Here is a 13,964-nt window from a genome sequence, read left to right on the forward strand (position 1 = left end):
ATGGTACAGAACTGGCTTAATCATAGAAGACAGAGGGTGGTGGTGGAAGGATGCTTTTTAGAATGGAGAGTTGTGACTAGTGGTGTTCCACAGGGATCAGTGCTGGGACCTCTGCTGTTTGTGGTCTACATTAATGATTTGGAGGAAAACGTGGCTAGTCTAATCAGTAAGTTTGCAGACAATACAAAGATTGGTGGTGTTGTGGATAGTGAGGAGGATTGTCGGAGGATACAGCAGTATATAGATCAGTTGGAGGCTTGGGCAGAAAAACGGCAGGTGAAGTTTAATCCAGACAAATGTGAGGTGATGCATTTTGGAACATCAAGTACCAGTGGAAATTATACAGTGAAGGGCAGGACCCTTAGGAGTATTGATATGTAGAGGGATCTGGGTGTGCAGGTCCACAGATCACTGAAGGTGGCAGTGCAGGTAGAAAAGGTGGTAAAAAAAGGCCTAAGGCATGCTTGCCTTCATTGGAAGGGCATTGAGTATAAGGATAGGCAAATTATGCTGCAGTTTTATAGAACTTTATTTAGGGCACACTTGGAATATTGCGTACAATGCTGGTCACCACACTACCAGAAGGATGTGGATGCCTTGGGGAGGGTACAGAAAAGGTTTACCAGGATGTTGCCTGGTATGGGAGATTTTAGTTCTGAAGAAAGGTTGGATAGACTGGGTTTGTTTTCACTGGAATGCAAGAGGTTGAGGGGCGACCTGATAGAAGTTAATAAGATTGTGAATGGCATGGACAGAGCAGAAAGTAAGAGGCTTTTTCCCAGGGTGGAGGGGTCAATTAGTAGGTGACACAGGTTCAAGGTGCAGGGGGGAAAGTTTAAAAGAGATGTGCGAGGCAGGTTTTTCACACAAATTGTGGTGAGTGCCTGGAACACATTGCCAGAGGAGGTGGTGGAAGCAGACATAATAGCATCATTCAAGAATCACCAGGACGAATGAATGAATAGGAAGGGAATAGAGGGATACAGATCCTGTAAGAGAAGACAGTTTGAGTATGGAAGGGCAAAAATGTGTCGACACAGGCTTGGAGGGCCCAAGGGCCTGATCCTGCACTGTATTGTTCTTTGTTCTTTGTTTTTCCCAGTGGACCACAGGCTTACTCTCTCATTAAGGGTCACCACACTTCAAAACAGAAGGAAAGTTTAAGATGGAGAATCCTTCATGGTAATCTCAGCTGGTAAAGGAATTGATCCCACGCTGTTGGTGTTACTCTACATTGCAACCTAAATGTCCATCCAACTGAGCTAAATGGCACTGTGAAAACATGGTCATAGCGAGCTCCACTAAATCTGAATGAGCTACTCCTCTTTTTTCTGAAGAAGGGTCTAGACCCGAAACGTCAGCTTTCCTGCTCCTCTGATGCTGCTTGGACTGCTGTGTTCATCCAGCTCTACAACTTGTTATATCCTATTCCTCTGTTCCTTCTAGTCCATATGGTTATCTTTCTATTTTACTTTCAATACAGTTTGAAAAATAAGTCCATTAGTGATGTGGCACAGGAGTAAACTTACAGTAAAATTCTGACAATATATGTCTTCAATGTCGTCGTACTCATAGTCAAGGATATCCTGGAATGATCTGTATTAACAGGAAAAGGCACATTAAAGTTTAGATAATTGGGGGATTTTTTCTTTATTCTTTTGTAGAATATGGCAAGGTCAGCAATTGTTCTCATCCCTAATTAGCCTTGAATTGAGTGTCTTGCTAGGCCATTTCAGAAGGCAGTCAACAGTCAACCCCATTGCGCTGGGTCTGAGTCACATGTAGGACCAGACCAGATATGGATGGCAGACTTCCCCAGTGAACAAAATGGGTTATATTCAATGGTAGTGAGACCAGTCATCATTTCACCGTTACTGAATCTTAATATTGGATTTACTATTTGCATCTAAATTAAACCAACTGCCTTGGTAGGGTTTAGACCCCATGTCACTGAGCATTAGACTGAGCTTCTGGGTTATTAGTCTAATAGACACCGGTATCTCCCCATAGTTGATGAATGTGTGAGGAAATGTTTAGAGTTCACTCACTTTCCCAGTGTAGGTGAAAGTTCCTTCAGATCGTCCAATGTTGGTGGCACATTGAGCAGCTTTTTGTACAAAGCCAATGGGAAGTGAAAATTACAAATAAAACCATTGGATACAGCAAATCGGCAGAGAATTCCCACCAAATAAAATGCTTCATCCATTTCTGGTTCCTGTAACTATTGCAAAAAAAAAAGAATGAAATTGTGAAATTCTTCCTTGCAAAGTCTTTACAATACTTTTTAATAATATAATCAGGGTTTCAGTAGGGAAATTTTCTAACCATGTCCTCCCAGAGGAAAGCTTCATCTGCCAGCTAAGAGCTTTCTAAAATTCTGATCTTCAGTTTAGAAGTGTGAAGTGATTCATTTTGGAAGGTCGAATTGAAAGTGTGAAGTGATTCATTTTGGAAGGTTGAATTTGAATGCAGAATACAGGGTTAATGGCAGGATTCTCTGCAGTGTGGAGGAACAGAGGGATCTTGGGGTCCACGTCCACAGATCCCTCAAAGTTGCTACCCAAGTTGATAGGGTTGTAAAAAAAGGTGTATGGTGTGTTGGCTTTCATTGGCAGGGGAATTGAGTTTAAGAGCTGTGAGGTTATGCTGCAGCTCTATAAAACTCTGGTTAGACCATACTTGGAATACCTGCGTTCAGTTCTGGTCACCTCATTATAGGAAAGATGTGGAAGCTTTAGAGAGGGTGCAGTGGAGATTTACCAGGATGCTGCCTGGACTGCACGGCAGGTCTTATGAGGAAAGGTTGAGGGAGCTAGAGCTTTTCTCATTAGAGCAAAGAAGGATGAGATGTGACTTGATAGAGTTGTACAAGATGATGAGAGGCATAGATAGAGTGGATAGTCAGAGAGTTTTTCCCAGGGCAGAAATGACTATTACGAGGGGGCATAATTTTAAGGTGGTTGGAGGAAGATATAGGGGAGATGTCAGAGGTAGGTTCTTTACACAGAGAGTGGTGGGTGTGTGGAATGTGCTGCCAGCAGTGGTAGTGGAATCAGATACTTTAGAGACTTTTAAGCAACTCTTGGATAGGCATGTGGAGGATAGAATGATCTTAGGTAGGATAATAGGTTGGCTCAACGTCGTGAGCCGAAGGGCTTGTACTGTGCTGTACTGTTCTATGTTCTAGAACATGCCACACTGATGCAATTTATTTTACAAGGCATCTTCTTTTGATAACAACATTGCTTTGTTTTGGGCCTATAGCAGGAGCACATAGTAAACAGGATTACAGATTATGTTAGCAAGAAACAGGCTCTCATACTTCAGTAATCCTTCAAGGATCCATAAAGTCATCTTTTTTGTAATATTTTATCAATTTGGCCATCATGAAGAAATATCCTATGGTCCCAATCTCAATATTAAGAATTATCCAACTACATGGTTTTTCAAAACAATTTAATTCACTCATGGGCTGTGGGAATAACTGACTAAGCCAACATTTATTGCCCATCCTTAGTTGCCCTTGAGAAGGTGGTGGTGAGCTGCCTTCTTGAACCAGCACAATACCACTAAGGGAGGGAATTCCTGGATTTTGACATGAAGAATCTAAAGCAAAGGTGATTATTTCCAAGTCGTTGCAACCATTCACGGAAGCAGGAGACCTGATTGAGGGTCTTCTCTCCAATTTGTAGCACATTTCTGCTCAGGACATCTGCCTTCACATTATTCAGCATTCTCAACAATCTAATATTTAACTAATAAGCCTGAACCCCTAGGAAAACAAAATTCCACTGGTTATATGTCACTGGAGCCACCCATCATGAATGCATTTTGGAAATTTATAAAGCTAATGTCTCATTACATTTGTGGGTGCAGTAACATCAACAGTTGAGAATGACATAGCAACTGAATTGCTATGGAGTGGTAGTTTTTAGACTTTACTATTAGTAACAATTTTTTTTATAATAAATTATTAATTTATGGGCAGAGTTGCTAAGGCTGGTAGGTATTTATTGCCCATCCTTGGTCAACAAGGAAAGGCTAAGATAGAATACCTACAGTATAGGGACATCCTTAATTCTCAAATGGATAAATTACTCGGGCACCAATAAGAAATAAGGTGCCCAAAGTATAACAGGAAAAAATGCGAAAAGCAACATCCCTCTAATGAATGCTTTTAAGTTTTACTAACTGCATGACATGAAGGCATTGGTTTCCATATGGTAAATCAAACTCTTGTCCATTAAAATCCACTTATCCTATGCATTAGACATGCAATAAGAACAAAAAGTGCAGCTCCTGCATGTTTTTGGGATTTCCATTGCACATTTTTATCAGTCACACATTATAATAAGCCTTACCCACTTAGGGAACCAAAGTAGCTTAGAACATTTCTTGGGTTTGAATAGCCGTCCATTGCTATACAGTTCTTGAGTAAAGAGGGTGAAGAACTCCTGAGATACCCCATGGCCATAACATGGTTCACCATTAAACCTGACCTGAAATGGCAAGAAGTTAATGCTAACGCATTCCAAAATATTTGAGAGCTTTGTGTTTTGATATCCTTTGGTGTCCCTTTTCTCAGGTCATACACCGTTGTTCATTGAAATATATAATGTCACATTTCTTATGAATTACCAGCATACGAATAATCAAAAATGTGTTAGTATTATTTTATGACCTGAGTAATAACCATCCCATTAGATGGCATGGTTAAGAACGGATAAAAGTTATCACATATTGAACATGCTAGTTGAATTCTTAAAGGATTGCTAATAGAGAATCAATTAATTACAAGCTGATATAGCATATTGTAAACCCCGGACCCCAAGATCAAAGGGATCTTTCAGCACACTCTAATCATGTAAGAAGTACATTAGAAATTTTCTGAATGAGACTGGAACACTGACAAGCCAGTCAGACCTCTGCTTCCATTTTACATGGGTTCTTGCTTTGTGGACAGACCTTCATTCAGCTTCAAGCACCTGCATCAGAAGGTATTTGACCATCAGATGTAGAAGCAGAAATAGGCCATTCAGCCTATTGAGTCTGCTCCGGCATTCAGTGAGACCATGGCTGATCTGATCATCCATAATTCCACTTCCCTGCCTTTTCCCCCATAACCCATGATCCCCTCATTGATTAAAAATCAATCTGTAGCTGGTGGACAAAGGATGGTGGTGCACTTGGGGCAGGATCCTTGACCTGGTCTGCAGAAAATCATCTCCCTGCAGCTGATCCAGCTCCTGGGTTTCCCAAATTCCCAAAAAATTTGTAAAAATACTGACCAAAAATAGATACTTTAAAATGCAGTCAGAATTAGACCTTTTGACCTCACGTGCAAAAGATATCAATTAGTTCGTAAAAGCTATTTTAATGCTGAGTTGACAATTAGATTTGTAAAACTGCCTTTCAAGTGAAAAAAAGATCACCACTTATTGAAAGGCAACAGTTCTGTACCTGAATTGTTGTAAAATAAGCAGCTGATTGAGTCTTTAAGCCTTGCAGCGCGTCCTGAAAAATTGATGCCCTTGAAATCTGGAGCTGTAGTGGTTGAAAGATCTGCTGAAACAAATTATTTTGCATTGAAGGAAACCGTTCCAGTTTGTAAATGTACAAAGGAACAGACAGACACACACAAAAAATCCAAAACACAGTCTTGAAAGTAAAATACATCCAACTTCATTTTTGGCATCAGTTACCAAGTGGCTGATAGACAAATAACCGGCTGTTACTGTTCACTATACACACCATGAGGAAACTTGAAATGAAAGTGAATTGATTTACTGAATGATTTACCCAACAGAAGAAATTACCTACAAGATTGCACGTTTTGGAGCTCGCACTTTAACATGAATCATGTCACACAAGAAAATGGTACTTTAAACAAAAGGTACATTTCACTTTAAAACAGTCACTGTGAAGTTATGTCCGACAGAACCATAAGCAGCTGTACAGTTCCTCTTGTCACAGATACATGGCATTACATTGCCATAAAGTTCTACAATATCCTGTTCACTGTTTATGTGGTGTGGCAACTGACAATAAATTTCTCTTTCATGTTTTGCAGGTACAGTTACTGTCAGCAAAGCATGCTTCTCTAAATTCTCTCTCCCTTGAGTCACGACAGCCCTGATGCTGTTGCTTTTCAAAGTGCATTTTCAACACCCCAGCTTACCATGTGGCCACTTCTGGGAAAACACTCAGAAGCTTATCACCTCCAAACCGTTCGTAAAGCTTTCCAGATTACAGACCTTTATAACTAGTTCTATAAGATCATATGCCCGTAAGACACAGGAGCAGAATTAGGCCATTCGGCCCATTGGTTTGCACTGCCATTCAATCATGGATGATAAGTGCTCAACCCCATTCTTCTGCCTTCTCCCATACCCTTGATCCCCTTACCAATCAAGAACCTACCTATCTCCATCTTAAATACACTCAATGACTTGGCCTCCACAGCCCTGTGCGGCCATGAGTTCCACAGATTCACCACACTTGGGCTGAAGAAATTCCTCCTCATCCCAGTTCTAAAGGGTTGTCCTCTCACTCTAAGCATGTGCTCTTGTGTCCAAGTCTCTCCTACTAGTGAAAACATCTTCTCCACTTCCACTCTATCCAGGCTACTCAGTATTCCATAAGTTTCTATGAAATTCCCTGTTATCCTTCTAAACTCCATTAAGTGCAGACCCAGAGTCCTCAACCGTCCCTCATATGACAAGCTGTTCATCCCCAGGATCATTCTTGTAAACCTCCTCCTGACCTCCTCCAAGGCCAGCATATCCTTCTTGTGACTCAAGGGCCAGAACTGCTCACAATATTCTAAATGCAGTCTGATCAGAGCCTTATACAGTCTCAGCACTACATTTCTGCTCTTTTATTCTAGTGCTCTTGAAATGAATGCCAACATTGCACTTGCCTTCCTAACTGCCAGCTGAAACTGCTTGTTAACCTTTAGAGAATCCTAAACTAGGACTCCCAAATCCCTTTGTGCTTTGGATTTATAAAGCCTCATGCCATTTGTAAAATAGTCTGTGTCTCTATTCTTCCTTCCAAAGTGTGTAACCACATGTTCCCAGATTGTGTTACATCTGCCATTTCTTTGCCCACTCTCCTAGCCTGTCCAAGTCCTTCTGCAGCCTCCTCACTTCCTCAACACTACCTGTCCCTCTGCCCATTTTTGTGTCACCTGCAAACTTAGCAATAATGCTTTCAGTTCCTTTGTCCAGTTCGTTAATGTATAACGTGAATAGTTGTAGCCTTAGCACAAACCCCTGCAGAACTTCACTAGTCACTGGCTGTCTTCCTGAAAAAGACAACCTTATCCTTTCTCTCTGTTTTCTGCCAGTCAGGCAATCCTCTATTCCCACCAGTTCATTGCCCCTAACACCATGGCTCTTATCTTATTTAGCAGTCTCCTGTGCAGCACCTTGTCAAAGGCCTTCTGGAAATCCAAATAGATCACGTTCACTGGCTCTCCATTGTCTAATTTGTTCATTACCTCCTCAAAGAATTCTAACAGATTTGTTAGATATAACCTCCTCTTGATGAAGCCATGCTGACTCAGTCATTTTTTACTATGCGCTTCCAAGCACTCTGCAATCTCATCCTTGATAATGGACGCTAATGTCTTACCAGTGACTGTGGTCAACCTAACCAGCCTATAGTTTCCTATGTTCTGTCTCCCTCCCTTCTTAAACAGAGGTGTTGCATTGGCCATTTTCCAGTCCTCTGTGAAACACCGTGACTCCAGTGATTTCTGAAAGATCACCACCAATGCCTCTACAATCTCCTCGGCCATCTCCTTCAGAACACTAGGGTATAGTCCATCTGGTGCGGATGATTTCTCCATCTCAGATCTTTTCAACTTCCTCAGCATCTTCTCCTTAGTGTTAGCCATGGCATTCATCCCTTCCCCCTGACTTTCTTGAAGTTCTGGTATGCTACTGGTGGCTTCTATTATGAAAACACATGCAAAGTACCTGTTCAGTTCATCCACCCTTTGTTCCCCATTACTACTTCTCCAGCCTGATTTTCCAATGATCCACTGTTCAGTCTTGCCTCTCGCTTACCTTTCAGATATCTACAAAACTTCTTGTAATCTTCTTTATATTACTAGCTAGATTTCTCTGATATTGCATTTTCTGCCCTCTTACTGCTTTTTCACTTATCCTTTGCTGTTTTTAAAGGCTTCCCACTAATCTTCACCACATGAGATGCTTCTTCTTTTGTTTTTATGATGTCCCTGACTTTCCCATTTGGCCATGGTTGTCTCATTCTCCGCTTAATGTTTCTTCTTCCTTGAGATGAATTTCTGCTGTGCTTCCCGAATTACCCCCAGGAACCCCTGTCATTGCTGCCCCACTGTCTTCCCTGCTTGGCTCCCCTTCCAATCTGCCCAACTCCTCCCTCATGTCTTTGTAGTTACCTTTGTAATTCGGTTACATCTGATGCCAGCTTCTCAAACCGCAGAGCGAATTCTATCACATTATGGTCACTGCCTCCTAGGAGTTTCTCAATCTTAAGTTCCCTAATCAAGTCTGCCTCACTATACATCACCAAATCTCGAACTGCCTGTTCTCTAGTAGGCTGTACCACAAGCTGCTCCAAAAACAATCTCATAGACAGTCCATGAATTCCCTTTCTTGAGATTCCATACCAACCTGATTTTCTCCAACCACTTTCTTCTTCTCATCCTGACTGCTGCCAGGAGACCTGTACACAACTCCCAACAGGGTATTTTTCCCTTTGTGTTCCTCAACTTAACCCACACAGATTCTACGCCTTCTGAACCTTTATCACTTCTTGCTACCAATTCGATTTCATTTGTTACTAACAAGGCAACCCCTACACTCCACGTGCCCACCCACTCATCTGCTTGCCCTTTCGATAGGATGTGTATCCTTGGATCCCCTTGCAGCCACATCTCTACAATACCCACAACATTGTACCTGCCAATTTCAATCTACGCTACAAGCTCACTTGCCTTGTTTTGTATACTGTGTATATTTAGGTACAACACCCTCAGTCCTGCGTTGACTTCCCCCTTCTCATAATTGTCCCCATACATTCTGTGCTTGAAGTTAGATTCCTGACCCTTTCCATACTCTCTATCCTATTACTTGTTCTGAATTCTGTAATAACCTCTGCTGAGCCCTCCCCACCTTTGACTTTTTCCCTAATTTTCCATGCAACTGAACCAAACCGTGCCCACCCCCCATCTTCTCTTACAATCCCCACCCACCCACAGATCTACAGCCCTAGTTATGTGATTTGCCAGGACTCTGATCCCACCATGATTCAGTTGGAGTCCATTCCATTGGAACAGCTCCCTCCTTCCCCAGTATTGGTGCCAATGTCCCATGAATTCAAACTCATTTCTCCCACAGCAATCTTTGAGCCACGCATTTACGTCTTTAATCTTGTAGACCCTGTTGTCAATTTGCTCCTGGCTCAGGTAGTAATCCTGAGATTGTTATGTTTTTGGTTCTGCTTTTCAATTTAGCCCCTAGCTGCTCATATTCCCACAGCAGAACCTCTTTCTACTTTCCACCTGTATCATTGGTACCTATGTGGATCACGACAACTGGACTTTTCCCCTCCCACCCCAAATCCCTCTGCAACCTTGATATGATGTCCTGAACTCAGGTATGAGGCAGGCAGCGCAGCCTTCGGGACTCTCAATCCTGGCCACAGAGAGTTCACACATTACCTTCAAGAACTCCTGTCTCTTTTTCTGCTAAACAGAGAAATAGACCTCTTCCTGAGAATAACTTTTTTCTTGACAAGAATTTTCTATATTCCTCTTTCTATCTCCATGTGCATGCTTTCCTTTTGTGTTTACATCTGTGTGCTGATCGCCTTCACACTTCAGCTCATCAATTTACAGCTCTCCTTGTGTTTGCCAGCCGTATTGCTTCTTTCATAACTTCTCTCTTTTTATGTCTACCTGAGAAGGCAGCTTGGTGGGCCCTGAAGAAACATACATCAGCAACTCCCAGTACCTTATCCACAGACCCTGCATTACTCTGAAGATATCAGTAATTGGGGGAACCACCAAAATTGATCAATCTCCATGCAGATAATGAGAACTGAGTGAACAGAGTGAGCTTCTCTATTACAACTTGTAACACAACCTTGAAGAAGATGTTAAAACGTGCCTCAGTTCATACATTACTTACAATTACCCAATTATTAGTATACACGTTGCAAAACACAATATAATACGTACGTTATTTTGAAGTATTCTGCATTCCAGATTCAATAATGCAAGTTTTGTTTCCAAATCAAAGATGCAAGGATATGGCTTTAATTGCTGTGCAACCTATGGAAAAAAAATAAACAAATACTGTATGTTCACAAAACACAGTTACACGTGTTTATATATTCTTCCTAAAGTAACAAATGATTCCTAATGGAAATACACCCTCCACAACTTAAGAGTATTCCTTTGATGTTGTCTTATTGCTCCAGATCACCACTTATTTATGAATGTGGAACAATGCAAGTATCTGATCTCCACAAAAACCTCTCCCTGAAGAACTGACAGATAGCAATTCCTCCAAAGTAAAATTGGGGAATCTATCGTGGCAAGGTGAAAAAAACTTTCATTCTGAGCATTAGTTTATATGGTGCCCAAAATTCCTCAAGATTGTGTAGAAATACATCAGAGGTTCTGAGAGCCAATATAACCAAATTTACTTGAAACACTAAGTACAGGGATCTTCAGTTTTTAAAAAATTCTTCCATTTTGAGCAACCAAGAAGATACTTGGTAAATGGGATCTGTTGAGATTTCAAGTTACAGCTGTGAAAATATTAAGTTGCTGATCCTGAACAAATGGGAGAATCAGACACAAACTCAGAAAGAGGGAAGACTCAGATGGTCAATGCTGCAGATGTCAGGATCACGCTCAACAGTCCCTCACTTTAACTTTGATATATCTTAAAGTTTGATCAACTGGTGAAGCTAGCTGTTTTATGTTGTTACAATGCAGTAGCAATAGGAAGGGTGTTCACCACAAACCATCAAAGACATTATGTGTACCACACAGTTGAGAATTGTGTATATGGTAAGATGTTAGTCATGTCAGTTAAATGTCCAAAAAACCAATAGATCCTGATTAGGCGGCACAGTGGTTAGCGCTGCTGCCTCACAGCGCCAGGGACCCAGGTTCGATTTCACCCTTGGGTGACTGTATGTGTGGAGATTGCATATTCTCCCTGTGTCTCTGTTGGTTTCATCCGGGTGCTCCGGTTTCCTCCCACAGTCCAAAGATGTGAAGGCTAGGTGGATTGGCCATACTAAAAATTGCCCCTAGTGTTAATTAGGTGGGTTATAGGGTGATGGGTCTGGGTGGGATGCTCTGAGAGTCGGTGTGGACTTGTTGGGCCGATGGGCCTGTTTCCACACTGTAGTGGTTCTATGATATGGGCGGCATGGTGGCTCAGTGGCTAGCACTGCTGCCTGACAGTGCCAGGGACCCGGGTTCAATTCCACCCTTGGTGACCGTCGGTGTGGGTTTCCTCCCACAGTCCAAAGATGTGCAGGTTAGGTGGATTGGCCATGCTAAATTGCCCGTAGTGTTCAGGGATGTGTAGCTTAGGTGGGTTATAAAGAAATGGTCTGGGTGGGATACTCCAAGGTTTGGTGTGGACTTGTTGGGCTGAAAGGCCTGTTTCTACACTGTAGGGATTCTATGATTCCATATTGAACAGCTTGTACCTTCAGCTGTTTACAACAAACAAGGTACCGAATAAACCCAACAGCCCGTGCTTGCAAAACTTGCAACATAATGTGTAACATTAGATATGCTTCTGCAATTGGAAAATATTTGCTGAATAACCCTGAATGGGTGAAGAAGTACATGAAAACCTATTTAGGATGACCTCCTGGGCGCACAGTGTAGTGTACTTGTGTGTACTGGAAGCTACACTTATCGATTCACAGGACCTTGCTCTTTGCTACCAGAAACAAGTTGTGCCTCTTTCAATCAAACAGGTGACAGCTATCCAATGGTTAATTTCTCAGGCAATGCACTGACTCGTAAAAATGAACTATCTTGTTTTAAAATGTAACAAAACTGGCTGTAAACTGTCAATCTGCATTAATGGGTACATACTCTGTGGCTACTCCTCCACAAACCACAGTCTACTTGCCAACCAATCAGCACTCTCTGCTACAGAGATAGTAGGAACTGCCAATGCTGGAGAATCTGAGACAACAAGGTGTAGAGCTGGATGAACTCTACCGACTCCCACAGCTACCTAGAGTACTCCTGTCACCCATCTTCCTGCAAAAAGGCCACCCCCTATTCCCAATTCCCAATTCCCAATTCCCAATTCCCAATTCCCAATTCCCATGCCTCCGCTCCCAAGATGAGGCATTCCACTCCCGGACATCCCAAATGTCCTCGTTTTTCAAGGACTGCAACTTCCCCCCCTCAGTGGTTGAGAACGCCCTTGGCAATGGATTCACAGTCATCATTAGACTCTTAGTTCCAGATTTCTTTTTTGTTTGAATTCAAATTCCTCCATTTGCTGAGGTGAGGTGAGATTTGAACCCAGGTCCTCAGAACATTATCTGGGTCTCTGGATTAACAGTCCAGCGATAATACCACTCGGCCATTGCCTCCCCCTGTTTTACGCAATGGAGGAGAAAATAATAAAACAGAATGATCATAATTCACAACTCACCATGCGAAGTGCTGTGAAGTAGGATTGAAGGTGAATTTGTGGAACATTAAAGCCATTCATTAACTGCAAAGAAAACATTAAACAAACATCAGTGATTATATCTATTATAGGGTGTCTCATCCTTCTTGGCCTCACCATCTTCTTTCTGCCATCTCAATTCCACTGTATCTCTACTATTGCTCATGCTCTACTACTGTCACCCTTGCCTGCAATATCTTACTCACTCACTCTCACCCAGTCCAATTCAAAAATAATAAATATAGTGGCAATGAATAATAATAAATAAATAGCAGCAGCTGAACTGGGGGCAGATGTTCCCAGGTAAAGGGATGGCTGGAAAACGGGAAGCATTCGAAAATGAGCTAACGACAGTCCAGAGACAGTATGTTCCTGTTAGGGTGAAGAGCAAGGCTGGTAGGTGTAGGGAATTTTGGATGACTAGACAAATTGAGGTTTTGGTTAAGAGTAAGAAGGAAGCATATGTCAGGTAGAGACAGAAGAGATCGAATGAATCCCTAGAAGAGTATAAAGGCAGTAGGGGTATACTTAAGATGGAAATCAGGAGGGCAAAAAGGGCACCTGAGATAGCTTTGGCAAATAGGATTAAGGAGAATCCAAAGGGATTCTACAGAAACATTAAGGACAAAAGGGTACCTAGGGAGAGAACAGGGCCTCTTAAAGATCAGCAAGGCTGCCTTTGTGTGGAACTGCAGGAGATGGGGGAAATAATAAATGAGTATTTTGCAACAGTGTTTGCTGTGGAAAAGGATATGGGAGATGGAGAATGTGGGCAAATAAATAGCGACATCTTGAAAAATGTCCATATTACAGAGGAGGAGGTGCTGGACGTCTTAAAATGCACAAAGTGGATAAATCCCCAGAACTAGCTATTTGGATACAGAACTGGCTTGAAGGTAAAAGACAGAGGGTGGTGGTGGAGGGTTGCTTTACAGGCTGGAGATCTGTGACCAGCGGTGTGCCACAAAGATTGGTGCTGTGTCCACTGCTTTTTGTCATTTATATAAATGATTTGCATGTGAACATAGGAGGTATGGTTAGTAAGAGTGCAGACAACACCAAAATTGGAGATGTAGTGGACAGCAAAGAAGGTTACCTCAGAGTACAATGGGATATTGATCAAATGGACCAATGGACCGAGGATTGGCAGATGGAGTTTAATTTAGATAAATGTGAGGTGCTGCATTTTGGAATGGCAAATCAGGGCAGGAGTTATATACCTAATGGTAAGGTCCTGGATAGTGTTGCTGA

The 13,964-nt window shown here is 42.0% G+C and overlaps 1 protein-coding gene across 4 annotated transcripts in view; it reads right to left on the bottom strand.

Annotated features, from left to right (window-relative positions):
* LOC109935898 (probable E3 ubiquitin-protein ligase HERC3) overlaps positions 1-13,964 on the bottom strand; it is a 56,470-nt gene that overhangs the window by 13,117 nt on the left and 29,389 nt on the right. Inside the window, exons 15-20 of one of the 4 annotated variants that reach the window (XM_048615306.1) lie at positions 12,696-12,758; positions 10,232-10,324; positions 5,461-5,562; positions 4,362-4,499; positions 2,049-2,221; positions 1,530-1,596 (exon numbers count right to left, since the gene is read on the bottom strand). In XM_048615306.1, coding sequence (XP_048471263.1) covers positions 1,530-1,596; positions 2,049-2,221; positions 4,362-4,499; positions 5,461-5,562; positions 10,232-10,324; positions 12,696-12,758 — 636 coding nt within the window. Of the gene's footprint in view, positions 1-1,529; positions 1,597-2,048; positions 2,222-4,361; positions 4,500-5,460; positions 5,566-10,231; positions 10,325-12,695; positions 12,759-13,964 lie in introns of all 4 variants that reach the window. The other 3 variants (XM_048615241.1, XM_048615404.1, XM_048615358.1) reach the window with 3 other exon arrangements.

The sequence above is a fragment of the Rhincodon typus genome, chromosome 1 (genome assembly GCF_021869965.1).
Source record: "Rhincodon typus isolate 14 chromosome 1, sRhiTyp1.1, whole genome shotgun sequence".
Classification (NCBI taxonomy): Eukaryota; Metazoa; Chordata; class Chondrichthyes; order Orectolobiformes; family Rhincodontidae; genus Rhincodon; species Rhincodon typus.